Consider the following 26,782-nt stretch of genomic DNA (forward strand, 5'->3'; position numbering starts at 1 on the left):
TATCATGTGCCTGCTACGAAGCAGGTTAGATGGCCTTCTGCCATCCTTCACTCACCGTCCCCTTTATTCCCCCTCATCTCTGTTTATCCCCAACTTGCTTTTCTCAATTTCTCCTGGCCGCTCCATCAGCTAAAGCAATGTGCTGTCCTGCTGGTTGCTGGGCGTGGGAGTTAGAGAGACGTGAGCTAATACTTCACTGATTGAATGTTGGAAAAGAGGGCTGATAGTATGAGAGGGAAGGAGGGCGAGAAGGCGGTAGAGAGGAGGGAGCCCGTAGGTAGAAAATGAAAGGGTGGGTGGGATGTGATGAGTATAAAGGCTTTGCTGAAGGGAATTAGGAAATATTTCACAGGAGTAAATACTGGGCGATATTTCCAAAACTTCTCCCTTCATCCAGATCACACAGTAAGTACTTTATTGCATCGTGTTTAGTGCTAAGACTTTATTTCTCCTTTGCTTGACTTAAAGCAGTCAAAGGGGAATCTGATATCCTCTTTGTAAAGGATTTTTTCAAATCTTCTTAAAATTAACACTAAGTAATCTTTGCAGCTTATTCTTCTTGTTTTAGTTAATAGGATCATTAGAAGTTGCGTCACGCTGACTGTTTGTATGAACTAGCACCACATCATTGCCTTTTTCCACTGAGATGAGCACATTCTGACAACAGGCAAGAACGCTGGAAACCTTCCCTGAGAATCAGAACAGCATAAAACTTTGTGAACACACACCCACACACAGACATGACTCTGTATCTCCAGTTGTTGAAGACTTCTCTTTAGCTCTGGGCCTGCTCTCTGTACCTACGGCGTGTGCGTTTTGAACCGAAAATGCCTTAGGCGCAGATGCTGTGTGTACAGTTGTGTACGGTCTGCTTGTCTGTGTGCAGACCGATGACTTTGATGTGTGAGTTTATGTATCATGAAAGCAGCTATTGATGGCAAGAGAAACCTGGCTGCAGAGACAGAATGCCTTCCAAATCACACAAGTAGAAGAACCTTGTCAGCAGTCTGGTCATGCAAACACAGTTCCTGTGTGCCTTTCTGCAAATTCATGCATTCCCCACCTGGTGTAAGTATTTATACAGGTGTTAAATGTTTTATGTTGAATCACTCATTCCTGGGACTGTCTATTTGCATGTAAAAATCTTCTCTGTGGGTGTTCGTATGTGTAGTGAGCTATAAAGAAGAGTTTATGGTTACACTCTGTTGAGCAAAATGAGTTTGAACTCAAGGAGCTGGCTGCCGCCCAGCGCTCCTTAGCCACAACTATTCTCTGAAGGCTCTTTCCTTCAAACTGGAGCTAAAACACATTTCTGGGCTCGGTCTTATGTTTAGTTCAGACTTTCTCTTCAGGCCAAATACATATACACAGTCTTTTGTTGCCTTTATTCAATCATTCCACACCAACATGTCTCATAAATTATGCCATAAACTTGTGGTCCTAAAAATAAATAAGTATAACTGGTGGCATAAGGGTTGTCTGTTGGTAGAATATCAATCCATGTAAAAATCTACACCTGCTTACCTTTGCAGGGTCGCTGGGGGGTTTGGTGCTTATCTCCAGTGGTCATTGGGTGAGACGTGGTGTACACCTGGGACAGAACGCTAGTAGAACAATTTAACTATGATGATGCGAACCATGAGGAACCAAGGTGAAGTGCTGCTGGCTACTGATGTTGCTGTAAGTCAACCTTAAAAGTTGGAATTTGGATCTAGGAATGAGATCAGACCCAACCTACCAATGTTCCAGTATCAAGTTCAAGCAGCAGATGGATCTAGTCATTGATATCCTCAGTGACCATTCTAACTGCAGTTACTAATTCAAGCTAATTGTCATGCATATTTTGTGCTTTGAACCTTTGTAACATGTTCTAAAGGAGGCCATATAAGCAGGGGCCGCTTATTGGCGGTTCAGTATTCACAGTATCACCTATTTTGGAGATTTTTCTCTAGAATGTGACTAAATTATTTCCAAAAAATTCACCCATTTGTAGATTTTTTTGTAGAAAGATATTCAAACGAATATGGAGGTTCGAAAGCTAAAATACTTCAGTGAAATGCTACTTGGCACATTATTGGCTGACTCTTGGAAAGCAACCAATCCAGGAGTGGCATTGACTTTGTTTGTCACTGATTGGAGCGGAGATAAGGAAGACTGTGGATATTGGATTCAGTGCCAAGAGTGTTTCCACTGTGTATTAATGCATATTAAGGTAAATTTTGTGTTTTAACTATTAAAATATGTAAGTATTTGGGAATTTCAGCCATTTGTGGGTGGTTGTGGTCCCTATCCACTGTGTGTACAGAGGTCCACAACAAACTTATTTGTGAAATATTTAATTAGTTATAAGTCATCAGGAGTGTAAATGATCTGTTTTTACATTTTATATGTACAAGTTGAAACTTTAGGTCATTGCTGGACGGAAACCTCAAGGGGCTATGCTGTAAACAGTTCAACCCTTTACACCTCTGAGTAAAATTTGACATTCACTGCTTGCTACCAAGCTAAACCAGACTCAAGAAGGACGAAACTTCACAGTGATGACATGGGCGGGGAACTAGCTCACGTGCAGGTAGGCAGCTAAGTCAAAAACAAGATGCATCAAAATAAGGTTAGTGAGGAGAAGGACAAATAATTTTTAATTTTCTATGAACGATGAGGCGACAATCGCTTGCCCTCCTCCAGCTGAGCGACCGGCGAAGTTCGTGCATGTGACATTTCGAGCTCGGAGACGTGCACACGCAGGCCAGCGACGCGACACAACAGGGTTGTTGCCATTGTTATTGCACTTTCTGTGTTGGGTTCACCCCGAATGGCAGGAGACTATCGCTTTTCACTGTCGTTCGTTGCTTCCAGTGTGTTGAGCCCATTACTGTCACAACCTGTGATGGACCAGCGACCTGTTCATGGTGTACCCCAACTCTCATCTGTTCGCTTGTGACCCTACAAGGACCATTTAGTAAAGACAATGAATTTTACTTTTAAAAGTATTTCACTATTACAATTACAAGTAGGCTAGATATAAACTGTCATATTTTTTCCTTTCTGTGCCTTAAGTCTTTCGTCACCCATCTGTCTTAGTAAGACAAAACCCATTTTTTCCTTTGTCTCTCTTGCTTTCTGACATGACCTCTCTCCTGTGTCAGCAGTAAGGACAAGATGAGGAGCCTCCTTCAGTTCTTGGCCCTCTGCGCTGTGGTCTCCCTCTGTGTCTGCTATGGTATAAAATGCCCCCAACGTCCAAACAGTGCATAAACTCAATGCATAAACTTCCTCAATTTATGTTCAGCACTCATGATTAACCAACTTCATGTTTTTCCCTTAGATTCTAATGAAAGCAATGAATCCCGTGAAGGTGATTAAGTGTTAAAAAAATCTCAGTGCCTGGAAAAACATGCATGCGTTTCTAACCCAGACTGTATTAAAGCTTATTTCCTTTCACTAATCACAGTGGTGGTTCTTGCATGAATGGTGCTCCACCTTCTGCTGCTCCCAATCAAATAAAATGTAAGACTGGATCTACATCCTTGTGCAGTCCCACACAAATCATGTAAAACAAAAAAATAAAAAAATCGTTTATGGGGCTGTTATTACAGCATAAACCGCATAAAGTTACTTCCCTAAAAGGAAGTAACTTTTATTGTTTTCATTATAGTACCAAAACACATACCAATGAAACCAAGTCCATTTCGTCCACCCCAAATTGCTTGTGCTCTTTCCTTTCTTGGCAGCTACCCAAATGGCCCATTTCAAAGACCGCCACTGCCCATAGAAAATCTTTCCAGCTTCCAGGACTTGTGTGTTTGTAGCAGGACTGCTGTTTAGGAAAGTTTTGTTTTTCCAGATTTATTTGTGCCACCAAATCGAGCCAACTCCTTCATCCAGGGGAGCAGACGTACCACACCCAGAGCAAACCTCTACAACCAGTACTTCTCGAGGTAAAGCACAGCCATGCAAACACACCTTGTAACATCAACTTGATCTTGGATAGGTTAAAATTATGCTTCTCTTCCAAATCCTCCCGGAACAGGAAGTCTCTAGCAGAGATCCGTGCAGAGACCTGTGAGGACTATTCGCCCTGCCGCTTCTACGCCTACCGCTTTGGCGCCCAACACGCCTACCAGAGATACTTCGGAGGCCGAAATCCACCACAACAGCAGCAGCAGCAGCAGCAGCAGCGCTACAGACCGATGGGGACTCGCCGGTACTAAAACTTGAGTGTTAGGGCGGCACCCTCGTTGCCACATGTTCCTTCACTCCACACCTGTTAAAGTTTTGTATAATTTATATATTTTTCTCAGTTTTGCCAAGAGAGAGAAACCTGGATAATACAGGAGTCCAGTGTGGCCTGAATCCTATTCTTATGCTTACAGATATTAACATCTGATTCCACGTGTAATCTTATTTTAGTGTCTTATTTTTGAGCTGGACATCCCAGAAGGAAATGTCTGTTATATTACCCATCTATCTTTTTTTGTTGTTGAAAGAAATAAAAATAAAACATATTTCTTGAACCCTGTGTTGGGAGCCATTATTAGGAAGAGAGCAGGGCTGATGGAATGAACAAAGTAACAATGAACAAGCTACTGCTTAAGGCCAGCAGGGGGCCCCACAGAGCTTCTAATGCAGCGTTCAGTCAGAGACGAGTCCATGCAATTATTATTTTAAACAGATTGTTTTGAAACATTAATATTTGATGTGAAACAAACATCACGTGATATTTATTGCAGGCACATTTTTTTCTAAGTAAAGCTCCTGAAAATTAAAGCAAGAATCAGTTTTTTATATCCAGTTTTTCCAAGAAATCCTGAATTCTGGCTTTGTTTTCAAGACAATAACAGCCTGGCTGTTTGTGGTTCTGAGTCCATAATCAGACCCATGTGTCTAGTATGCTCTGTAGTTTTTAACATCATTGCATTATATTCTTTGGACTATAGACAGGATTTCTCTCTTTTCTGCATTGAGCTGGAGGAAATTCTAGTCCATTAACTTATTAACAAAGACTCAGGGACTGAAAGGGTCATTTGGGGACGTGGAAATGTCTGTGTGCCCTCAGCACGCGCAGGTTGTAATATTTTTTCAACAGAGGGTGAAGCAAGTAGACATTAAATAAAAGTGGCTCGAGAATAGAGCCTTCAGGCACCCCACATGTAGCCCTCTGTAGGTATTTCCAGTTTCTTAGAACAGTATTCTTGAGAATGTGTTCTACGATCTACAAAAAAACTGCAAATTGGTAAATTTTCCACAAATAATATGGAGTCACCGAAAAATTCACACAACCTAGAGTACGGATAAATGAGGGTTCATTCTATTCTACCTTGTTCTGTTACATCTACACCTCCCCATGTTTGCGGATCTTATTGTTTCACGGAGCAGAGAAGTAAAAACAATGTGGGAAACCTTCAATTATTCACAGTAGCTTCACCTTTAAAATGGCATTTTAAAGGTAAAAATTAGAGCTCTGGTGGAACAAGTAAAATATACACATAAAAAAAAACTCTAATCCTCCTTTATTACAAGACAGTAATCCAAGCTGGTTTACTGGTAGGCTTTAAATTACTGAGGTGTGTAGGAGTAAATATTGCAAATAAAGACCCAGCAGAGAAGCAAAAACAAGAATAACAAATAGAAAAACCTCAATATATCAGGACAATTAAAGTTTTAGGTCAACATTTAGGAAAACTACAGACTCGTTCCAGGGTTAATGAACAGAAACACAAAACAATCCAAGCATTGTTGATTCCATTATTAACATTTGTTGTAGTTTCTAGCAGAATCTTTATAATTGAGGACGGATCGGTGCGTCTGTCTTCCCTGCTGCATGCTGGGAAGACATTTGGGATTGTGCCGCCCACAAACCCAGAAAGGCAGTTTCACTGGATGTTTTGTGGTCATGTGGCCACAAATAGGCACAACGGAAGTTGTTTGGAGGTCAGATCCCCAAAGCAAACACAGACAGAGAAATTACACCCCTCGCTGTCTGTCAGGACTCAATAACCTAAAAGTTTACTAAACAAAGATGACGGACAGAAACAAATTAAGAAGGCTAATCTAAGACATTTTCATATTTAAAGCTTTCAAAGAAATATTGTTCTCGTATGAACTTGCCGTTTTAATAATAACATTCATAACGCAGCCAGTTTTAGAGTTTTCAAAACATGCTCCAGTTTCAGTTTGGTAGAAATATCTTTTCCAAATTTATCCCTCCTATAACTCCTCAAACGAAAAGGCTCCGCCTTATAAAGGTTGTCTTCTCTTTGTGGCGAGTCTCCGCGGTTTGCAATAAAGCCGAGAGCCCTCAGACTAAAACCATGTCACATCAGTGGAGACAGCAGGTTTGCCTTCTTCAGATTGTAATGCCTGGTTCTTGCTGCCATCTGGCCTGAGTGGCCTGAGCCTAAAAAGCCTGCGGCCGCTGGAAGGCTCCGACCTGCTCAGGGTGCCAGCCGCCACACATGTTTTAAAAAGGTTCAGTAAAATCTGACAAATCCTCGTCGCTCAGTCCGGACTGTCTGCCGTCTGGTTTCAACTTCTGTCTCGTTCGCACACAGTAAAGCTGTCGCTTTGAAGTTGAGAAAAACAATAATATGAACTGGTCTGATTTCTCCAGCTGCAGGTGACATGACAGGTAACATTTGATTTGACAGGGTGTGCATAAGTATGAGAGGCCGTTCAGGACAAAAACTATGTTTTGTCTCTCACACACTACTAAAGACTCATACACACACACAAAATATTAAAATTGCACATATAAACTATTAAAATATCACACCATATTTTAAGAGTGTGTGAGAGACAAAACATAGTTTTGGTCCTAAACGGCCTCTCATACATGACACTATTATAAACATAACACCCGTTATGAAGTGTCATTCTGTAAATAATGACACTTTTAATGCAAAGTTTCATTGAAACTGGCATTAAGACTCTATTAAAAGTGTAAAAGTTATTTACAGAATAATGCAAAGTTGACCATTTTATTGGACTTTTAATGCAACTTTTAGTACAACCTTGCATTAAAAGTGTCATTATTTACCAAATGACACCTCATTTAAACAGTCATAAACATTGATAAAGACTCCTTAATGTTTATGACAGTGTCATGTCACCCCTTCAAATAAAGTCTTACTGACGTTTCTTACCCACTCTTCAAAATGGGAAAACCAAGAACACATGCCATTCTATTGAGGCAGGTGTGTGTTAATTTGACACAACTTGCCCAATGCGTTCCAGAGTACCATGGTGAAATAAATATTTTTTTCTGTAAGACCATTTTTATTGTTTAAGCACAAAAGTGAAACATTACCTTGTAAAACATGTTTTGTTTTATCATCACACCTGCCACCACAACTCCAGTATTCCCTGCCCTAATCTTCATGACCGCCAGATAACACTTAATGATGCAAGTCCTTATGGTTTTAAGAAAAATTAATGTACGAAAATAATAAAAAAAATCACATACATATGTAAACCCCTTGAATAAATACACGCACATTTATCCTTCTACTACTCTATAGGAGCTTATGTGAAAAAATGACATTGAATCAGATCTCTACAATTAGGCCTTTGATCTTCCTTATTCCTATTACCGAATTTTGAACTGTTGAAGTCTCAGCATAATCAATGCTAGCTGAAGGCAGTATGTAACCAGAGTTTTATTGAAAGGTCATGTGGTGGACGCCACCTCTGAACCACTGATGCTTTGGCCGCAGTCAAACCAGCCACTCAGCCATGATATTAAAAGTTAAAGATTTTCAAAAGGGAAACGTTGCCGAGGTGACCATGAAACACAAGAACAGAGGATCTGATAGACCTCCGTAAGTGACTCTACAATCCTCTACAGTCCTTGTTTTGGGCCAAATCCAAAACTGGTTATCTACTGTATATACCACATGGAATGAGGGCCCTGACAAATGTGGACGTCTCAAATCACTCACAGTTTGGCCAAATGTGGGTCAGATGTCCACCATGTCATTTTCTAGGGCCAAGATGGACGACAAGTCCTTTGCCACTTAGAAATCAATGTGTTGTTTGAAAGGCATGTGAAGTCATACACTCTTTTCCATTCTACCACAGCAAACATGGAAAAAGCAGGTTGCATCTATTGTAACGTACAGTGGAGGAGCTGTGATGCTGTGGGTCTTAGTCTGTTCCAAAGGCACAAGAAACCTGAGAGTCAGTGCCATTATGACTATTTGAAATAGCAGGACACTTTAAATAAAAATCTAGACTCTAATAGCTAACTGTAAAAAAAAAAAGCTTTAAAAAAGTATGGTGGAAGAAATGCGATGCTGCTGGAATGGGAACATTTCAAATCGCTCACATATTTACCCCAGGATTCCCAGAGACTGTTGGAAACCCTGCACCTGCTCTTGGTGTGAAGAGTTTAGTCATTGTTTGCAACAGCTTTGTTTTTTTAGGGTCCTTTGAACGTGTTTTCATTCGAGGTGAGCCTGAAAGGCACAGCCTGAGCCCCGTTTATCTGCTGGCCTGTGCTGCACTGGTATTTGCCGTTTGCCACATAATGGCGACATAAAAATCTGTCCTTTTTGTTCCTTCTTCTGGAAAAGCTGCACATCTTTTCCATTGGTGCTGGGGCGTGTGATACACGTTTCCCCAACCAATCACGACGAGGGACACACCTATAAACCGACTTTAAGTAAAAGGATTGTTTGGAAGAAAAAGAGCAGACGGACGGACGGACAGGGAAAGGGAGCTGACTGAGACCTGAAACTGCAGATAGAAGGAAAGAAAGAAGCTGAAGATGAAAACGTTCATCGTTGTGGTTCTCTGCTCCCTGGCAGTCTATATGACTTCAGGTAAGTTTATATAATAAGAAACGTGACACATCACTAAAGCATATCTCTAATTGTTATTTCTTCTTCTTCTTTTTTTTTTTACAGCTGCTGCCCCTGACCCCCAGCCTGCTGCAGATGCCCAGGCTCTGGAGGAAGGTATGAAATATCATTCAATATGTACCACTATTTGTCATTTGATTGATTTATTAATAGGGGGATATATTTAGAGAGCAGTAAAACTAAGCTATCTAAGGTATAAAGTTTATAGTTGAGCCTAAAAGCCTGCACTGCAAAACACAAACAAACAAACAAAAAGTCTTACCAAGTATTTTTGTCTAGCTTCTACATGGAAAAAATGTCTTTTTATAAGTGAAGTAATCTGCCAGTGGAAGTAGTAGTTTTTCATCAATATTAAGGAACTAAATATTAAACTACTAGCATATATCTTGCTGAAAGGTTTCTTGTAAGTTAGTTTTTGTTTTATGTCAAGTTTACTGAGATAGTTGCCCCGGAAACTACATCAAATTCAGACATGTTAGAATATTTCTTTTCTTTCTTTTTACATGCAGCGTCTCAATCGACACAAAAACAATGACTTCATTCATTGTGTGTTTATTCTGTCGCTGTCTGCATGTTGACATTTTATTTCGTTAAGATAAAACAGATTTTACTTGAATATAAAAACATGAAATGAGAGTAATTTGAAGTGCCTCGTCGGTTTGGGCAGGTTGCGATTTGATTGGTCAGCCTGAACATAAGAGGTGCAACGGATCCAAACTCGATGCTTTTTATTCTAGTAAACATGTTTCTGTTTTTATCAACTGGTTTTTCTCATTTTACAAAAGTATTCACACCCCTTGATTTTTTCCCCATCTACATTCAGGCTACAACCTCGACCTGTTTTAGTTGTATTATGTTTATTTTAATGGGAGTTCTTGTTTCTAAAGTTGCCCAAACTCAATCAAATCTGTAAATGTCAGTTTTCGAGATTTTCTTCAAAGATTATCAGCTAGATTTATGTCTGGACTTTGACTAGGCCAAAAATATGTTGTAATATGTTATCTTCTATATATTTTATATATAGTGTCTGTCTTCTTTAATAGAGCTTTGTGGATTTGTCAGAAACATGACTATTACCGTAGTTTGGGTCAATAGATTGCACACTTTTCTCACTTTTGCACACTTACATATTTTTATTTGGAAATTTGTGGGGAAAAAAATGCATGTTTACCTTTCTGTTCATAATCTTGTACCGTTTTGAGTTGATCTTTCATGTGAAATCCCAGTAGGATTTTGAAGGTTGTGGTTGTAATGTGACATAATCTGGAAAACCTCAAGGAATCCCTTACAAAAAAAATCCCATGAAAACCACACATGTGGTTCACACAACTTTCCACATGTGAATTATGTGAATCACATGTGAAAGCACAGGTATATGTGTGATTTTGGAACATTTCATGGAAAAATCACGTGATTCCCATGTGATACACACATTTACACATGTGGAAATATGTGATACACATGTGTATTATGCACATGTGATTCCCATGTGATGCACATGTGAAAACATGTGATACGCATGTGAAAACATGGGAATCACTTGGGTTTTTTCCACAAAGTATTCCAAAATCACACGTAAACGTGAAAATTTGTGTGAACCACGTGTGCATTTTTTATGTGGCTCATGATTTTCAGATGTGATTTTTACATGAAAAATTAATGAGATTTTTATTACATATTCAGTATAATCACAATTTACATGGGGGAAAAATCTGATCATATGTGGTGCACATGTGAGAAATATGTGATCACATGTTGAATAAACCATGGATCACATGAACAAAATACTTTATCACATGTGGAAAATGGGAACCACATGTGAATTTCATGGGATTTCTTTGTAAGGGATGTGAATACTTCTTTGGAGCCCGCGTCGCAGTCCGTCACACTGCATTAACGCAGCAAAACGTTAAACGCGTGTCCTGCAGGACTGTTTGTGGAGAAGGACGAGGCCTCCGCCGTGGTGAGGCAGAAGAGAGCTGCTGCAGAGCTGTCCCTGGCTCAGCTGGAGAGGTACTTCTGCTCTGCTGTCTCATCTCCGCTCTGTATTTTTAATGTTTATCCAACTTTATTAGATTTCAGTCAGACTGGTTTCAGAGGCTGACTCTCTGGCTTCTCTCTGCAGTCTGAAGGAAGTGTGTGAGGCCAACATGGCTTGTGAACACATGATGGACACCAACGGGATCATCGCCGCCTACACTGCCTACTACGGACCAATCCCCTATTAGAAGCAACAATCTGACTGCTCAGCAAAACAGTCCACATCTCATGTTTAAGCTGTTTTCTTTCTTTCTTTTTTTTTGTGGGTGGACTCAATGGTGCTAAATGTGTGATAATGGAATAAGCTTGCAAAGATTGAATTGCTTTCTGCATGTAGATTAGTGTGATAAAATAAAAAAAAGATTCTTTAAACTGAACTGGTTAGAGTTGGTTTATGGAAGTCAATCACACTCATTTTACACATTTTGGCCACTAGGTGTCCCCATTGTTCAAGAGATCTATCCATCCATCCTTATGCCAGTCGCCAACCGAGAGGCGGGGATTAGTGCCAACAATCGATTAGAACATTTAATCACAATAATATTAATCACTCGCTAGAGATTTGATTAATCACAATAGAGGCAATCATAGTGATTTTGTAATCTTGAAATGTAAAAATGCGAGTACTCAAAAAAATGCTCGAGAAAATGTTTTATTGTCTCAAACCAAACATTTGAGTTTTCCAGGGGTTCATATTCAAGATGGCTTAAAAGAAGTCGTTTTGTGTCAGACGTAATTTAAAAACCATAAACTGCTTGTGCTTCAGTGGAAGGATAATTCATCGTCGTAATTAGTAGACTGTTTTATTAGACTAGTTTTATTTCATCCAAGCGTCCATCGCGGTGCTTTTTAAAGCCACTCTGAGTTGTTGAACACACTACAAGACCGTGCAACGCGCTGCTTTGAAACAGGTAGGCCTCTGCAGGAGAAAGGCTTTTCTGTCCAAACTTGATTTTCTGTCCAGACATGATTAGTCTGCATTAGGTGCAGATTAATGCAGATGATGCAAAGGTTTTAAATTAATTGCATTAATGGGTTAAAGTCGACAGCCCTTTTAGGAATGTTTTCTATAAAAGTCTGAGTGTGTTCTTTAAATCTAGACATTTATTTTAAACCATTTTACTAAAACTAAAGAAGAAGAAAAAGGTCTGCAAATGCAAATGCAATCCACAATACCACACTGAGGTCCAGTACATCAGTCAGGACATACTGGGACAGTATAATGGGCCCCAGATGTATTTAGGTGTGTTTCAGTGACTGTGTTTCATTGACTCCTTCAGGCCTGGCAGACACTTTAACATGTGATGGCATTATAGCCCAAATTGTAGTCCTTTTCTCCAGTTAGCCTCACTGATTATAGTGGTTTCAGTCCCAGTCTTTTGACTTCCCTTCACAATGTACACTTGGAAATGCTCTTGCTTTCACCAAACATTTTAGTGATCACTGATCCGACCCCACATCTTCCTCAAAGGCGATGGATAACTCACAGCAATTATCTGAAAGGCACCTGAACCCATTTGCTTAGTTAATCTCAGGTGGTGTAAAAGGCCCAACTATCTATCAATCTTTCTTAATGTGCATGAACAAATCTGTTTGAGTAGGCCACCAAAAACTGGTTTGGTGCCTTGATTCTCCAAATTTGGTCAACACACTCTCAACACACAGCTCTACAGCTCGACGCTGTTACGACGTTACCGTTGTAACAAAATGATAGACGTCCAGCAGCTTTGTTGCTCGTTAGAATTGCCGGATTTGCATTTGTTCAATGCAAATCCGTTTGACAGCAGCGGCTTTTACGGCTTCCACAGAGCAAGAGATTATTAAACAGCTTCCAACCTTGTTGACTGCAAATCCAAAAGTTTGGAGCAGTTGTTGAAAGATGCCGCCAGACAGGTCTCTCATGAACTCAGCGGACTGCTTCGGGATCCTTTGAGATGCGGCTGCCGATGTCTTGTTTTTCTTTAGGAGTGGCAGAAGGGAAGCAAACAGATTCAGTTTTAGAAACGTCATGAAAATTGAGAGTGAGAAGTTCTCATCTCTTTTAGCTCATTCACAGGGAGTTAAACACTCTGTGTTGCTTCTACATATTTAAGCAACTTAAAGTCAGAAATATGCGAAAAGTGGTTTCTCAGTCAGTCTTAGTTTGTCCTCTGTACTTTTTCACTTAGCCGGTTCCACTTTATAAATTGGTGCAATTCATGCAGTGATTGTTGTTACCGAGCTACAGTAACCTACTGAGCATGCAAAGAAACTAAAAGTTGTTTTTGTAGACAAGCACTGACAACAAACAGGATGATATAACTTTATTGACCTGGTTGCTGCGGCAGCTGGATGATTGACACAGATACCAGAAACATGAGTTTGACAGATTAACTACTTCCTGGTTGGCAAGCAGGGTATTTTATATAACATATAAAATTAGCTCAATAACCGGTTTCCTTTGGTTTGCCAGTAACAGACGTCAAACAAGTTCAACCTTTCAAGGGGTTTCAAAATAAGTTAATTTAACGTTGCAACACTCGTGGCTCAACAAAGTTAACATGAAATACTTAAATAAACAATGTCTCCAGATGGTTCAAGAAAATGCTTGAAACCTTTTTTACATTGAATTTGGGGCAGGTTCAGTCGGGGCTCATCGTCTCTACATTAAAACAAAATTATTTTTATAAAGTGGTTACAGTGTAACTTTGTAATAGTGAAGATTTTCAACGTCTCGCTCAAACTGCACAAAAATAACCTTTTTGAGTGTAATGAACAAAGGCACAGGTTGGTGGCGCTGGTTTGAGTGTGTGTGTGTGTGTGTGTGTGTGTGTGTGTGTGTGTGTGTGTGTGTGTGTGTGTCTCTGCAACAATAAATACTCATTTTCATCCAAACTGCTTAAAATTTGGGAGTGTTTGGTGATTTTTTGTTGCTGTTTTCTTGTATTCTTGTACAGAAAAGTGCAAGGCGGGAAATCTCCTTTAGATCAATGCACATGACCTTGAATGACTCAATTATGTAGAATTGAACAGATTTCAACTGAACTAGACAGTAATTGACTGGATGTAGCCTGTTTGTGTGTAAAGTGCCTATATAGCTTACCTTTTTTTTATATTAGGAATTTATGTTTATTGTTTTTCCCATCAGGCACCATGACTCATCTTTATTTGTCCATGCATCATACATCCACGGGTAAAACAACATTCAATCTTCAGCAGGCATTTGAAAGGTCAGGTGCATGATCTTCGACCTTCGCATCTACTTTTCGCAGGCTGTGCTGTGAAATCATCGTGCCGCCCTCAGCGTCTCGCTTGTTTTTGCACAAAGTTGGAGAGGAGAGCCGAGAAAGGATCCTAGCTTCTAGGATCGAGTACCGATTACTTGTGGAACCGAGGTTCTGCGTCTTGAAACAGAATAGTCAGTGAAACATTCAGCAGTTTTGTCAGCTTGTTCAGACAGTGAGAAGCTCTCTTCAAACAGCAGACTATTACTCATTTATTTACTGACAGATGTTGGTCAACTGTCAAGTCAAACCAGTTTTTGTTGCACAACAAACTGTGGTTTTTTTTAGGTTTTTTTTGTAGATTGTTTTGGCCTGTAATCAACAGTAATTTATTCCACCCTCCCTCTTTTGACAGGAAAGACATGCACGGAAAGGCCCGACGGCCGCGTTTCTTTCCTTAATGTTTTGTTTACTTCTCCTCTTTCTGCAAAGATAGCAGCAACAATAGCGCGATGGAAGTTTCCAGGATTGTATTTATAGCTAAAGAGTCAGAGCCAAACACAAATAGACTCAGTGCAGGTGCCAGCTTCATCCAGTTTCCTTCTTCTCTTTTTTTTTTTACTCATTCCTAAATTCAGTTTGCTCCACTGCCATAATAAAAAAAAACAACTTTTAGTAGTTGTTTTCACAGCAAACTTGACTTGACTGATTTCTTAATTTGATTAAGTATTTTAGTAAATAACAATGGATGCTTTAAGTGAATGCTTATAGTAGGAACGCATTCGTCCTCTGTGTTTTGCTCAGAATTATCAGTGATTAATAAAAAATACTTTATCAAAGAGGAACAAAAACACCTGGAAAACATTCTTTGGGATGCTCCTAAAGTGATTCCTGTTTCATGTGACTGATTGGTAGATTTAAATAAATCGATCCGGATTCGATGCATTCTGTAGAAGGTGATTGTATCCAAACACATGCATTTGAGAGTGAAACGAAGCAACTTGAAGCAGCTTAATGTAACTTTGCAACCCAGTAAAAGCTCAGGCAGTTCACATTTGGTTACAGATACAGACCATTTTACTGTAACTTTATGAGATAAATTCGTGCATAGTGGTGCAGGGAAAGTAAAATCGTACAGTTACTTCAAATTCAAATAACGTGCATTTGTCGGACAGTGGGAAATATTTGGATTTGATTTTCTTTTCGTTTTTAGTTTGTTTTTTTTGCATGGTTTGTTTTTCTTATTTTTGTTTTTATTCTTATTTTGCATGGCTTCAGAGACAGACTGCTACATGCTAAGTACACAGACGTAGATCCTTCCTGCCAGCAGCTGTTTGACTTTACAACTATCACTGTTCCCTACAAACTCAGTTCTTACTTGTTTTTAATGACATTTGTGCTGCACATCTTTGCTGCATTTTTTTTACATTCGTTTTTACTGTCACATATTGTAAATAGTCTGTTGTTTTGGTCAATTTAAGCAACTAAAGTTGCACATTCCTTATTAATTTCAGTAACTGCACAGTATTTATACTGACATCTTTGTCAATCAACGGCCTTTGACTGTCACTTTGCTGCTGTTGCAGAATAAAAGCTATTTCTTTTCTATTATATTCCGATTTGTTAGCTTCACTCTGGAAGCCGTGAAACGCAGATTGTTTGGAACGCTGGTGGAGCGTCACGCCAAAGGAAGGCGTGTTGCATTAAAGAAATGCAACACGCATGTAATTTTATTACACTTGTTACTCTTGTGTCACATCTATTCTTTGAGTTTTGTTGTTTGCTCTCTTGTTGAGGGTTTTTTTTTTTTGGCCATATTCACCACTCTGCTGCCCTTGAAAAAAATCCTAATGCAACCAATAACCTCCAGAAGTCACCTAATCAGTCATTTATTTATAACCTATTAGGGTTAAAACATAACCCTTTATAACCATAACCCTAAGTTTAATGAGTTTAATCCATTGTCTTGAAAGTTGAGTCAACCAGGAAGTGCCCAACCAGCTCAAACTGAGTTTCTATGAAACTGGCAAACTATGAAGGAGGCAAAGATTGATTTTTTTGTTTGTTTGTTTTTTTCTTCTTCTTTACCCATCAGCGAGTTGGAATATGCAAAAAGCAAGTGCAACTCCTGCATTAACAATCTGACTTAGCAAAGCTTTAGCTTTTTTGCCGTTAAAATTCAAACGTCAATTCTACAATTATTTTCTTCATCCAGACATGCAGTTTGATGATCGCATTAAGATTTTTACTGACTGTAAGCTTCAATCAACACTGAGTTAATACGTCAGAGCTTTATGGAATACTAAAGAACTGAAGGTCAGTGACGCAGTCCTCCACCTTTCTGTTGTTTTTTTTGCTGAATAACTTCCTTGCCCATTGGCTCCACCTGCAAAATTCCCCTGACATCACCAGGCTAGGCCTTTTATAGGACTCCTCTCTGACTTCTTCCCACTCAACAACCAAACTGCTCTTACTGCTGCTGCAACAGACAAAACATCAACATCATGGATGCACTAGTTTCTGAATATCAGAACCGCCAAAGGATCAAGGAAGTTGAGAACTCCTTCGGTCCCTCAGCGCCGCAGCTTTTCACACCAGGTCGATTTCTGAAAGGAGAGGGCCCCTTGATGAAGCAGGGCCGCAAGAAGTGGGAGCAGAAAATGTTCTTCCTCTTCAACGATATCCTGGTGTACAGCAGCATCATCTTGAACAACCGCTGGCACAAGAACCCCAAGATCATCCCGTTAAGTAAGTCACACACACCTCAGTTCAGGAGTAAATTCAGTCAGCAGAGAAACTGTTTGTGCAGTGTGTTAAGATTGTACAATCATTGTGTCATTTCAGAGGACATCATGCTGGACGACATGGAGGACTTTGATGACGTGAAGCACCAGTGGCTGATCTGCACACCTCGCAAGTCCTTCCACGTATCGGCCTCCTCTGACGAGGAGAAGAAAGCCTGGATGCAGCACATCGAGGCCTGCCAGCAGACCCTGCTGCAGGAGCCGGTCCTCCAAACAAAGACAACCTACGCCAAATCCTGGATCCCCGACCGAGCCGCTCAGAAGTGCATGCGCTGCCTCGCCACGTTCACCGGCATCAACCGGCGACATCACTGCAGAAAGTGCGGCTTCGTGGTGTGCAACGCGTGCTCCAAGGGCCGGGCCCTCATCGAACACATCGACCCCAACAAACCGCTGAGGATCTGCAAAGCCTGCAACAAAACGGAGGATGACCAGACCTTCCGCCTGAGAGGAGACAGCTCTGGCTTGTGGGATGAAGCATCCAGTGATGAAGAGTGAACACTGAGCAATCCTCCTGTAGGCTGAAATTGAGGTGGTGTGACAGAGACCTAGTCATGTGTCCCCTTCCTGTGGAGGAAATGTAGCCATTAAACGGTTGATATTCAGAGAGAATCTGAAATCCTTGATGTGTGGAAGAGTTCAGCAGAACAGAGCAGGTGAGGGAGAGGAAGGACACCTGTCAGCCAATACCTGAGTTTAACATGAATGTGTTGGTAAGACCTGCTGGACTAAAGGAGAGCAACGCAACCGCTACAGAGTGTTGGACTCTTGATGAAAATAAAGAAGCTGCTGTAGAAGACAGAAAGTCATAAAGTATTTGAAAAGGAAAAAATATTGTAAGATATTTATAATATAAAGTGTTCTGCTATTATGATTTAGTTTGATGTACTTAGTGCTGTATCGATGTTTATCACTGTGCTCAAACTGTAGAATCTTATATGAAGCTAAATGTCCTTGTGTTTCCAATCATATGTTGTTTTTGTTGATGTTTACAGTTGTGCAACTTAATGCTGCAACTTTATCAATAAAAATAAATGTCCAATAAATGTAAAGAGTTTGTGTTCAGAGTATTCTTTTCTACCAAAAGTTCCTCTTTCAACTATTAACCCCGTTCAATCAGATTCTGTCGCTCAAGCAGCGACATGCTTCCTGTTTTAACTCTACAGTTTGAGTTTTTTCCAGGTGCAAACAGTGACTCACTTCGCTGCATGTTTTCTGATTCCAGGCATCAAATCTCCAGATTCAAATAGTTCCTAGGAAGCCTGCAGGACTTTAGCGCAATGAAGCGCATGTTGCAACACACATGCCTTTAAAACATATAATAAACAATCATGAGCATCTGTAGGCCTGACGCGATAACAAGTTTTGCTGGACGATAAATTGTCCCAGAACTTATTGCGATAAACGATAGCATTGTTGTTTTGAGACCGTTTTCAGTTATATATGCAACAAAGGCGTAAAAATGCAAGAACACATTCTCCAAGACCAATAAAATTTAAATTCCAATGAATATTTAAACACTGGAACCGGAAGATAATTTAAATATCCAAGATAAATAAACAAAACAACGGAAACAGCACATAAAATAAATGATGACTTTATTATTTACTTTATAAGCTGTTTCCGTTGTTTTGTAAGCAAAATTATCTTTCGTAAAAAGGAATAGTTAAGACCAAAACACCAGACAGAAGACTTTTATCATTCAGCTTTTGGTAAAAAGAGAAAGAAGAGAGAAAAACGATAAATCAAGCAAATGAAAATTATTGAGTTTATTTTAATTAATCATGCGATTAATTGATACATGGATTATCGTGACAGGCCTAAACCTCTGTTTGTTTTTAATCTCAGATTTATGTAGATAATCTGCTACATTTTATGGACAATTATTTAGGTTGTTAAAATCATTTACAGATTTGCATCACAAAAGTTAGCATTGAGATGATGCTTTAAATAACCACCTTGTGTCTCTTGGGGTTTGTATCAATTCTCTAAACACATAGTTAAAATTAGGGTGATGGTAAAGAGGCTCGGCATCAGTACAGAAAAACAGCCTATAATGAGAATAAAAAATGCACTTGTTTTGCTACTTTTGCATTGTTGCATTATCTTTTAAGCAATGCCTGTTTCAATATGTGTTGGAAACAAACTTCCTGGATAAATTAAAACAGTTTGCCATCTAAATCTGCCAGAGAATGATTCTGGGTTTATCTGTAAGAAAGATCAGAAATATGTTGTTTTTCTTTCCTTTTGTCATTCATCAAACAGAAAAGCAAAGATTCTTTTCATATATTACACTTCCAAGAAGAGGCTTGAAGCATAGTTGCCTTGGTGCGTAAAAAGAACTGGAACCAGAACAAGAATCCGTGATGCACAGATAAGAAATGGCTAATCACTCTTGGATGTTTTTGTTTTATTTATTTTATGATTGTTTTAGTTTTTTATGTAGATTGAAACAAGGAGGTTGGAAAGTTTTGAAAAATGCTTGACATCATGCAAAGCTTCTTTTTCTTTTAACATAAAGCAGATAAAAAAGCAATTTTCATCTTTTGAAATTTTGCAAAAGTGCAGAGATGAGCCACGTAGCAAGCAACACTCAATTGTGTGGTTGTTTTATGGGACTGCAGGTGGAAATTAATGTGTTAAATTGTGTTACGACACTATTGCACTGCCAAAATGTGAATAAACCGATTCAATTCAACAATTAGCCGGAATCAGGCTTTTATCGTCAAGTTTGCTGTTTTTGTTGCTGCATAACTCTCTTTCTCGTCAGCTCCGCCTGCAAAATTCCCCTGACATCACCAGGAAGCAAAGCTAGGCCTTTTATAGGACTCCTCTCTCAAAGCTGGCAGCACACAACCAAACTGCTCTTACTGCTGCTGCAACAGACAAAACATCAACATCATGGAGACTCTGGTTTCTGATGACCATAACCGCCGAAGGATCGGGGAACTAGAGAAGTCCTTCCATCCATCACGGCTGCAGCTTTCAACAAATGGTCGATTTCTGAAAGGAGAGGGCCCCCTGATGAAGCAGGGCCGCAAGAAGTGGGAGCAGAAAATGTTCTTCCTCTTCAACGATATCCTGGTGTACAGCAGCATCATCATGAACAACCGCTGGTACAAGAACCCCAAGATCATCCCGTTAAGTAAGTCACACACACCTCAGTACAGGAGTAAATTCAGACAGCAGAGAAACTGTTCATGGGTGCAGTGTGTTAAGATTGTACAATCATTGTGTCATTTCAGAGGACATCAAGCTGGACGACATGGAGGACTCTGACGACATGAAGCACCAGTGGCTGATCTGCACACCTCGCAAGTCCTTCCACGTGTCGGCCTCCTCCGACGAGGAGAAGAAAGCCTGGATGGAGCATTTCAATGCTCTGCTGCAGGACCAACCAGACCGCCTTTATGCCATTAACTGGGTCCCCGATTGTGCTGCTCAGAAGTGCATGCGCTGCCTCACCACGTTCACCACGACCAACCGGCGACATCACTGCAGAAAGTGCGGCTTCGTGGTGTGCAACACGTGCTCCAAGGGTCGGGCCCTCATCCAGCACATCAACCCCAACAAACCATTGAGGATCTGCAAAGTCTGCAACAAAACGGAGGATGACCAGAACACACACTCGCCGAGAGGCAGCACTGACTCAGACAAAACATCCAGTGGTGATGAGTGAACATTGTCCAGTCCTCCAGCTTTACAATTTCACTGTAGGTTGAAATTGACTTGGTGTGACAGAAACCGGAAGTCTAGTCGCGTGTCCCCCCTTCTTTAGAGAAAATGTGAGGAATAACAGAGAGCCTCTAAAATCTGTGTTAGGAGAAGCATGTGTGGATTGGAAGAGTGGAACATTGATCAACATCAATAAGACAAGACTGGAGATCAGCAACACAACCGCTACACAACGCTGGACTCGATGAAAATAAAGAAGCTCCTGTAACACATGAAGTATTTAAAAAGTAAACGACATTATGAAAGTATTGTATATATATTTATCTATGTTTGTCACTGTGCTCAGCCTGTCACGTTTTCTATGCCAAATGTCTCCGTGACAATATTATGATATTGTTTTTGTCTATGTGCTTGTTGTAAAACCGCTGCTGCAACTTTATCAATAAAAATACATGTGCAGTAAATGCAAAGGGTTTCTGTTTCATTGTTATTTTTATCAATTTTTCAATCGGTAATCCTATTGCATCAGAGTCAACTTGCAACTTGTTTACATCATGCTTTCCTTTTGAATTTTAATTCACCCAGGTGCAAATGCTTCTGCTGCATGTATTCTGATTCCTGGCATCAAACCTCCCAACTCAAATAGTGCCTTACTACATTCCTAGGAAGTCTGCATGACTTCAGCTCAATGAAGGGAAAGTTGCAACAGTGTCTTCAAAACTGAAGGCGCTGTCATTTCATATTTATGGAGAATAAAACAAGGTAGAAATGTATTGTTTTTACAAATATAAATCAGACAAGTTTGTATTTGGATGCAGCCCATGGAAGGTGCGTAAAAATGGCACCTTCCATTTTTAGGGCTGCATTAGGGCGGAGTCTTCTGAGACCAAAGCCAAACGTGTAGACCAGGGGTCTCAAACTCCAGTCCTCGAGGGCTGCAGTCCTGCAACTTTTAGATGTGCCTCTGCTGCACCACACCTGAATAGAATAATTAGGTCATTAGCAAGGCTCGGAGAACTGATCTACACAAGGAGGAGGTAATTAAGCCATTTCATTCCAGTGTTTTGTACCTGTGGCACATCTAAAAACTGTAGGACTGCGGCCCTTGAGGACTGGAGTTTGAGACCCCTGGTGTAGACACACCCATCCAAATTATCAGAATCACTTCCATGGTCACAGGTGTATTAAACTAAAAACCGAGGCCTGCAGATGTTGTTATGCAAATGTTATAAACATTTGTGAAAGAATGAATGGCTCTCAGTGAATTCCAGCATAGAACTGTGATAGGATGCCACCTGTCAAGAAAGTTTCTCACTCTGAATTATTCCAGTCAACTGTCAGATAGAAAATGGAAGAAGAAAATGGAAGTGTTTGTGAACGACAGCAACTCGGCGACGAAGCGGTAGACCATGCAAACTGATAGAGCGGGGTCAGCGGATGCTGAAGCGTATAGTGCGAAGAGGTCATGAAACAGATTTCCATGGATGAGCAGCTGCATCCAAGCCATACATCACAGAGTGCAATGCAAAACGTCTGATGCCGTCACTGGAGGCGCGATCTCTGAATCACGCTTCTCCATCTGGCAATCTGATGGATGAGTCCATGGATGGATGATGATGCCGGAACAACAATACTTGTCTGACCACATTGTGCCAAGTGGGTTTATGGTGTGGTATTATTTTTCTTTAATGACACGACGAGATGTGAGTTTTTGCTAATGAGATTAAACTATATATAATTTTTAGTAGGTGGTCTACCAACACAAAAGAGACACAATCAAAACTGTCAGATGACTTACAACTCAGAAATAGTCCAAATAGTTTGGCTGTATTTTTTCTTTCTTTCCTATTTACAGAAAGTTTCTGTTCTCCAGTGTGAACTGCACACGATGAAAGTGTCCCACATGCTCAGTAGAGGGCACAATAACGTCACACATATAGAACCACTCATAAAGAAGAAGTAGTGCTCAGTTTGCGGAAGTAAACATGGATGCGAGCATAGCCTGCGATTTGTAAGTTGTTGTCCGACCGGAGCAAGTAACAATTTAGTCCTCATCATAGTCCACCATGGTTGTTGTTTGTCTTCGCGCTCACGTGCATAATAGTGACGTTTGTCGAGTATCAGTGACATTCAGTTCGGATGAACTTCCTGGACGTTTGGTCGCATTTGACACGGATACTTATCGGATACCCAAGTGGCCAGGGTCGCATTCGAAGAAAATCCGACCTGTCATGAAAAGATCAGACACAGGTCGCATTACGTTAAATAAATAAATAAATAAAATTGGAATTGGGTCATTTCATACGGAGCCCTCCAGGGGACGTGGGATTTTTTTCTCTTTTTTTTTTTGCGTTCCCTCACAAAACTTTTGCGTTCCCTTGCAATAATCTACTGATCAGTTATGCGGCATGATTGAATACTGTATGCCCTTCGTACTTTCTGCCTTATGTAAGGTTATGTAAGGTTTTTCCATGTATGTTAATATCTCCTTGTGAAATACCTGAAATTTTATATCTTTTTCTTTAGTATAGAAAGGCACCACAAACCTAAGATATAAACAGAAACTTAAAAGTTTTATGAGGGAACGCCAAAGAAAAAAAATTCCCCATGTCCCCTACAGGGCTCTGTAAGGACTGACACAGTCTTATAAAATACGGAATCATTATTTATTGTGCAGTTAAGTGTTGCTGAAACATGGGAAATACTAAAATTAGCAAAACTGTCATGATGGACCGCAACGGGCCATTGCTGCACAGGTGATGATGTCAGAAAGGCTGAATACAAGGTAAATTCTTAAATTTGTGTTTTGAATAGAACTTTGTGATTTGATTTTCTTGAATGAAAGAAGAAACAGAAGAACAACTGTGGAAAAGGGGGGAAAAAATCACAGTCAGTCCACACACTGACTAAACCCTCAGTCATTCTTTCCTCTGGCAGATTTAGATGGAAAATCTTCCAGGAAGTTTGATACCAAAAGATAATTTTTTGTTGTCTTGTATTATCAAAAGATAACAAAACAATGCAAGAGTAGCATAACGTAAACATGCGGTGAAGATAATGCTATTTTCTAAAATATTTTTGTTGCTGAGCAGCTTTTTGCATATTTTCACCAGTATTTATAGACTGTTTATGATCGCAAAGCTGATCTTTAGTTCCGCCCATCAGATTCTCTATCAGATTCAAGTCGGAGTCTCGTGTTTTCTTCTAACATTAACAGTTTACCCAAATGTTAGCAAAATAAATTTAAACCTAAATCTGCCGAGGGTGTAAATACTTGTCATTTTTTTGTCATATATGTGTTTAAAGGATTACTACATACCCCTTGTGTGTGTGTGGGTGTGTGCGTTTGTTTCTAATACCTTGTGGGGACCATTTTCCTGACATTGTGGGGAACACTGGGGGGACAGTGTTGTTGACAGTGTTGACAGTGTTACGTTGTGGGGGGACACTGCTCTTTGTGGTGCCCAAAGCCTAGTCCCCACAAGGGGAAACGCTGTTTTTGGGTCAGGGGTCAGATTTAGGACTAAGGTGTGAATTGAGTTTTGGTTAGGGTTAGGTATGTAATGGGTGGGGTTAGGGTAGGGTAAGGTTTAGGCTGTAGAAATGAATGGAAGTCAATGGAAATTCCCCGCAACGATAGCCCTGCAAACGCACGTGTGTGTGTATATATATATATATATATATATATATATAGATATATCTATATATATATATATATATATATATATATATATGTATATATATATATATATATATATATATATATAGATAGATAGATATTGGGGGGTAGAGGTGTATGATTATATTAGGGTTTGAAGGCACTGTATGTTGCAACATTCCCAGCACTGCTTGCATTTTTTATTCTTTTAGATTTAAAAATGGACGCATGCCACAGCAACTGCAACAATGTGCACAATTGAATCTGATGCAGTAGGATTAATAATTTAAAGAACTTTAGACAAAAATAAATAAAAAATGGTCTGAACGGAAACTCTTTACATTTACTGAACATTTATTTGTATTGAGAAAGTTGCAGCAGTGGTTTGACAACAAGCTGCTTACCAGATAGCATGAACAAAAACAACATATGTTCACATAACAAAACACTACAGTTTGAGCACACTTATAAAATTATATATACATACATATATATTACAGTATTTTCATTATTTACTTTTCAAATACTTTATGACTTTCTGTCTTCTACAGCAGCTTTTTTATTTTCATCAAGAGTCCAACACTCTGTAGCGGTTGCGTTGCTCTCCTTCAGTCCAGCAGGTCTTACCAACACATTCATGTTAAACTCAGGTATTGGCTGACAGGTGTCCTTCCTCTCCCTCACCTGCTCTGTTCTGCTCAACTCTTCCACACATCCAGGATTTCAGATTCTCTCTGAATATCATGTGAATGATATTGGCTACATTTCCTCCACAGGAAGGGGACACATGACTAGGTTTCTGTCACACCACCTCAATTTCAACCTACAGTTTGATTACTACAGGAGGATTGCTCAGTGTTCACTCTTCATCACTGGGTGCTTCATCCCACAAGCCAGAGCTGTCTCCTCTCAGGCGGAAGGTCTGGTCATCCTCCGTTTTGTTGCAGGCTTTGCAGATCCTCAGCGGTTTGTTGGGGTCGATGTGTTCGATGAGGGCCCGGCCCTTGGAGCACGCGTTGCACACCACGAAGCCGCACTTTCTGCAGTGATGTCGCCAGTTGATGGCGGTGAACGTGGCGAGGCAGCGCATGCACTTCTGAGCGGCTCGGTCGGGGATCCAGGACTTGGCGTAGGTTGTCTTTGTTTGGAGGACCGGCTCCTGCAGCAGGGTCTGCTGGCAGGCCTCGATGTGCTGCATCCAGGCTTTCTTCTCCTCGTCAGAGGAGGCCGATACGTGGAAGGACTTGCGAGGTGTGCAGATCAGCCACTGGTGCTTCACGTCATCAAAGTCCTCCATGTCGTCCAGCATGATGTCCTCTGAAATGACACAATGATTGTACAATCTTAACACACTGCACCCATAAACAGTTTCTCTGCTGTCTGAATTTACTCCTGAACTGAGGTGTGTGTGACTTACTTAACGGGATGATCTTGGGGTTCTTGTGCCAGCGGTTGTTCATGATGATGCTGCTGTACACCAGTATATCGTTGAAGAGGAAGAACATTTTCTGCTCCCACTTCTTGCGGCCCTGCTTCATCAGGGGGCCCTCTCCTTTCAGAAATCGACCTGGTGTGAAAAGCTGCGGCGCTGAGGGACCGAAGGAGTTCTCAACTTCCTTGATCCTTTGGCGGTTCTGATATTCAGAAACCAGTAAATCCATGATGTTGATGTCTGTTGCAGCAGCAGTAAGAGCAGTTTGGTTGTTGAGTGGCAAGAAGTCAGAGAGGAGTCCTATAAAAGGCCTAGCTTTGCTTCCTGGTGATGTCAGTGGAACTTCCTAGGCGGAGCTGACGAGTAAGGAATTTATGCAGCAACAAAAACAACAGAAAGGTGGAGGATGGCTTCAATATCCTTAATTTCTTTTGTATTTCATAAAACCTCAGTAAAAATCTTAATGTGACTTATTATTTAATTTAATTGGGTTTTATCTGATATACCAGAGACAATATACCAGATTTAGCAAAATGCAAATTTCCATCTGTAGTCCCATAAAACAAAAAAAACGCAGTATCGTGTTGTTTGCTAAAGATGTGAATACTCGTTGGCTTATCTGGATATGTGTTTACAAAATTTCAAAAGATGAAAATTGCTTCCTTAATAAAGGGCTGAATCCAAATGCAACTTTTCAAATGTATATTTATGAAAACTTTTGAATGCTATTAGCTATTTTATTTAAAATGTTCCAACCTTTTTCTTACCGTCTACGTAAAACTGAAATAATAATTCAAATATAATCATCTTAAATCCCAAGAGTTTCTAGCTGTTTGTTAGTCTCCGAGCTTCACTTTGTACTGGTTCCAATCCTTAACATGCATCAAGGAAAGTATGCTTCGGCAACTTCCTGGAAGTAAAATATAAAAGCAAACTTTGGTTTTGAGTTGAGTTTGAGAGATGAAAAAGTAGAGAACTGTTAAAAAAAGAAAATCATCACAGTCAATTCACACACTGACCGTCCTTATGGTTAAATCCAGAATCATTCAGATTTAGATGGAAAATGATCTTAATTCAGCCAGGAAGTGTGTTTCTAACAGGTAGAAATAGAC

At 40.1% G+C, this 26,782-nt stretch overlaps 5 protein-coding genes across 8 annotated transcripts; 4 read left to right on the forward strand and 1 right to left on the reverse strand.

The window, feature by feature from the left end:
- Nucleotides 1-300: 300 nt before the first annotated feature.
- mgp (matrix Gla protein) lies at nt 301-4,514 on the forward strand. Of its 4 annotated transcripts, none has more exons than XM_023348552.1 (5): nt 301-405; nt 3,147-3,220; nt 3,326-3,355; nt 3,845-3,938; nt 4,031-4,514. In XM_023348552.1, exons 2-5 carry the CDS (start codon nt 3,160-3,162, stop codon nt 4,209-4,211), a joined length of 366 nt encoding a protein of 121 aa, XP_023204320.1. In that variant the 5' UTR covers nt 301-405; nt 3,147-3,159; the 3' UTR covers nt 4,212-4,514. The 4 variants fall into 4 exon arrangements, with proteins under 4 accessions (XP_023204320.1, XP_005810963.1, XP_023204319.1 ...); XM_005810906.2 differs by having other exon boundaries at nt 310-405; nt 3,150-3,220; XM_023348549.1 differs by lacking the exon at nt 301-405 and adding an exon at nt 431-1,068 and having other exon boundaries at nt 3,150-3,220.
- A 4,155-nt stretch (nt 4,515-8,669) lies between these two features.
- bglap (bone gamma-carboxyglutamate protein) lies at nt 8,670-11,275 on the forward strand. The gene is made up of 4 exons (XM_005810907.3): nt 8,670-8,819; nt 8,904-8,954; nt 10,787-10,871; nt 10,984-11,275. Exons 1-4 carry the CDS (start codon nt 8,765-8,767, stop codon nt 11,084-11,086), a joined length of 294 nt encoding a protein of 97 aa, XP_005810964.1. The 5' UTR covers nt 8,670-8,764; the 3' UTR covers nt 11,087-11,275.
- A 5,263-nt stretch (nt 11,276-16,538) lies between these two features.
- LOC102224352 (pleckstrin homology domain-containing family F member 1-like) lies at nt 16,539-17,957 on the forward strand. The gene is made up of 2 exons (XM_005810917.2): nt 16,539-16,849; nt 16,946-17,957. The coding sequence occupies exons 1-2, from the start codon at nt 16,606-16,608 to the stop codon at nt 17,401-17,403; spliced, it is 702 nt and encodes a 233-aa protein (XP_005810974.1). The 5' UTR covers nt 16,539-16,605; the 3' UTR covers nt 17,404-17,957.
- A 1,618-nt stretch (nt 17,958-19,575) lies between these two features.
- LOC102224600 (pleckstrin homology domain-containing family F member 2-like) lies at nt 19,576-21,044 on the forward strand. Its single transcript, XM_005810918.2, has 2 exons — nt 19,576-20,050; nt 20,151-21,044. Exons 1-2 carry the CDS (start codon nt 19,807-19,809, stop codon nt 20,582-20,584), a joined length of 678 nt encoding a protein of 225 aa, XP_005810975.1. The 5' UTR covers nt 19,576-19,806; the 3' UTR covers nt 20,585-21,044.
- A 3,530-nt stretch (nt 21,045-24,574) lies between these two features.
- Nucleotides 24,575-25,940, reverse strand: LOC102224865 (pleckstrin homology domain-containing family F member 1-like). The gene is made up of 2 exons (XM_005810919.2): nt 25,656-25,940; nt 24,575-25,555 (listed from the first exon to the last, which is right to left on the reverse strand). The coding sequence occupies exons 1-2, from the start codon at nt 25,897-25,899 to the stop codon at nt 25,098-25,100; spliced, it is 702 nt and encodes a 233-aa protein (XP_005810976.1). The 5' UTR covers nt 25,900-25,940; the 3' UTR covers nt 24,575-25,097.
- Nucleotides 25,941-26,782: the final 842 nt, after the last annotated feature.

The sequence above is a fragment of the Xiphophorus maculatus genome, chromosome 16, assembly GCF_002775205.1.
Source record: "Xiphophorus maculatus strain JP 163 A chromosome 16, X_maculatus-5.0-male, whole genome shotgun sequence".
Taxonomy (NCBI): domain Eukaryota; kingdom Metazoa; phylum Chordata; class Actinopteri; order Cyprinodontiformes; family Poeciliidae; genus Xiphophorus; species Xiphophorus maculatus.

Excerpts from the sequence above, each read along its gene's own strand:
- mgp (XM_023348549.1), top strand. The coding sequence starts at position 935 with ATGGCAAGAGAAACCTGGCTGCAGAGACAGAATGCCTTCCAAATCACA. Across the intron at positions 1,069-3,149 it reads TCATGCATTCCCCACCTGGT|TAAGGACAAGATGAGGAGCC; the intron begins GTAAGTATTTAT and ends CTGTGTCAGCAG. Across the intron at positions 3,356-3,844 it reads AAGCAATGAATCCCGTGAAG|ATTTATTTGTGCCACCAAAT; the intron begins GTGATTAAGTGT and ends TTGTTTTTCCAG.
- bglap (XM_005810907.3), top strand. The coding sequence starts at position 8,765 with ATGAAAACGTTCATCGTTGTGGTTCTCTGCTCCCTGGCAGTCTATATG. Across the intron at positions 8,820-8,903 it reads GGCAGTCTATATGACTTCAG|CTGCTGCCCCTGACCCCCAG; the intron begins GTAAGTTTATAT and ends TTTTTTTTACAG. Across the intron at positions 10,872-10,983 it reads TCCCTGGCTCAGCTGGAGAG|TCTGAAGGAAGTGTGTGAGG; the intron begins GTACTTCTGCTC and ends TTCTCTCTGCAG.
- LOC102224600 (XM_005810918.2), top strand. The coding sequence starts at position 19,807 with ATGGAGACTCTGGTTTCTGATGACCATAACCGCCGAAGGATCGGGGAA. Across the intron at positions 20,051-20,150 it reads CCCCAAGATCATCCCGTTAA|AGGACATCAAGCTGGACGAC; the intron begins GTAAGTCACACA and ends GTGTCATTTCAG.
- LOC102224352 (XM_005810917.2), top strand. The coding sequence starts at position 16,606 with ATGGATGCACTAGTTTCTGAATATCAGAACCGCCAAAGGATCAAGGAA. Across the intron at positions 16,850-16,945 it reads CCCCAAGATCATCCCGTTAA|AGGACATCATGCTGGACGAC; the intron begins GTAAGTCACACA and ends GTGTCATTTCAG.
- LOC102224865 (XM_005810919.2), bottom strand. The coding sequence starts at position 25,899 with ATGGATTTACTGGTTTCTGAATATCAGAACCGCCAAAGGATCAAGGAA. Across the intron at positions 25,556-25,655 it reads CCCCAAGATCATCCCGTTAA|AGGACATCATGCTGGACGAC; the intron begins GTAAGTCACACA and ends GTGTCATTTCAG.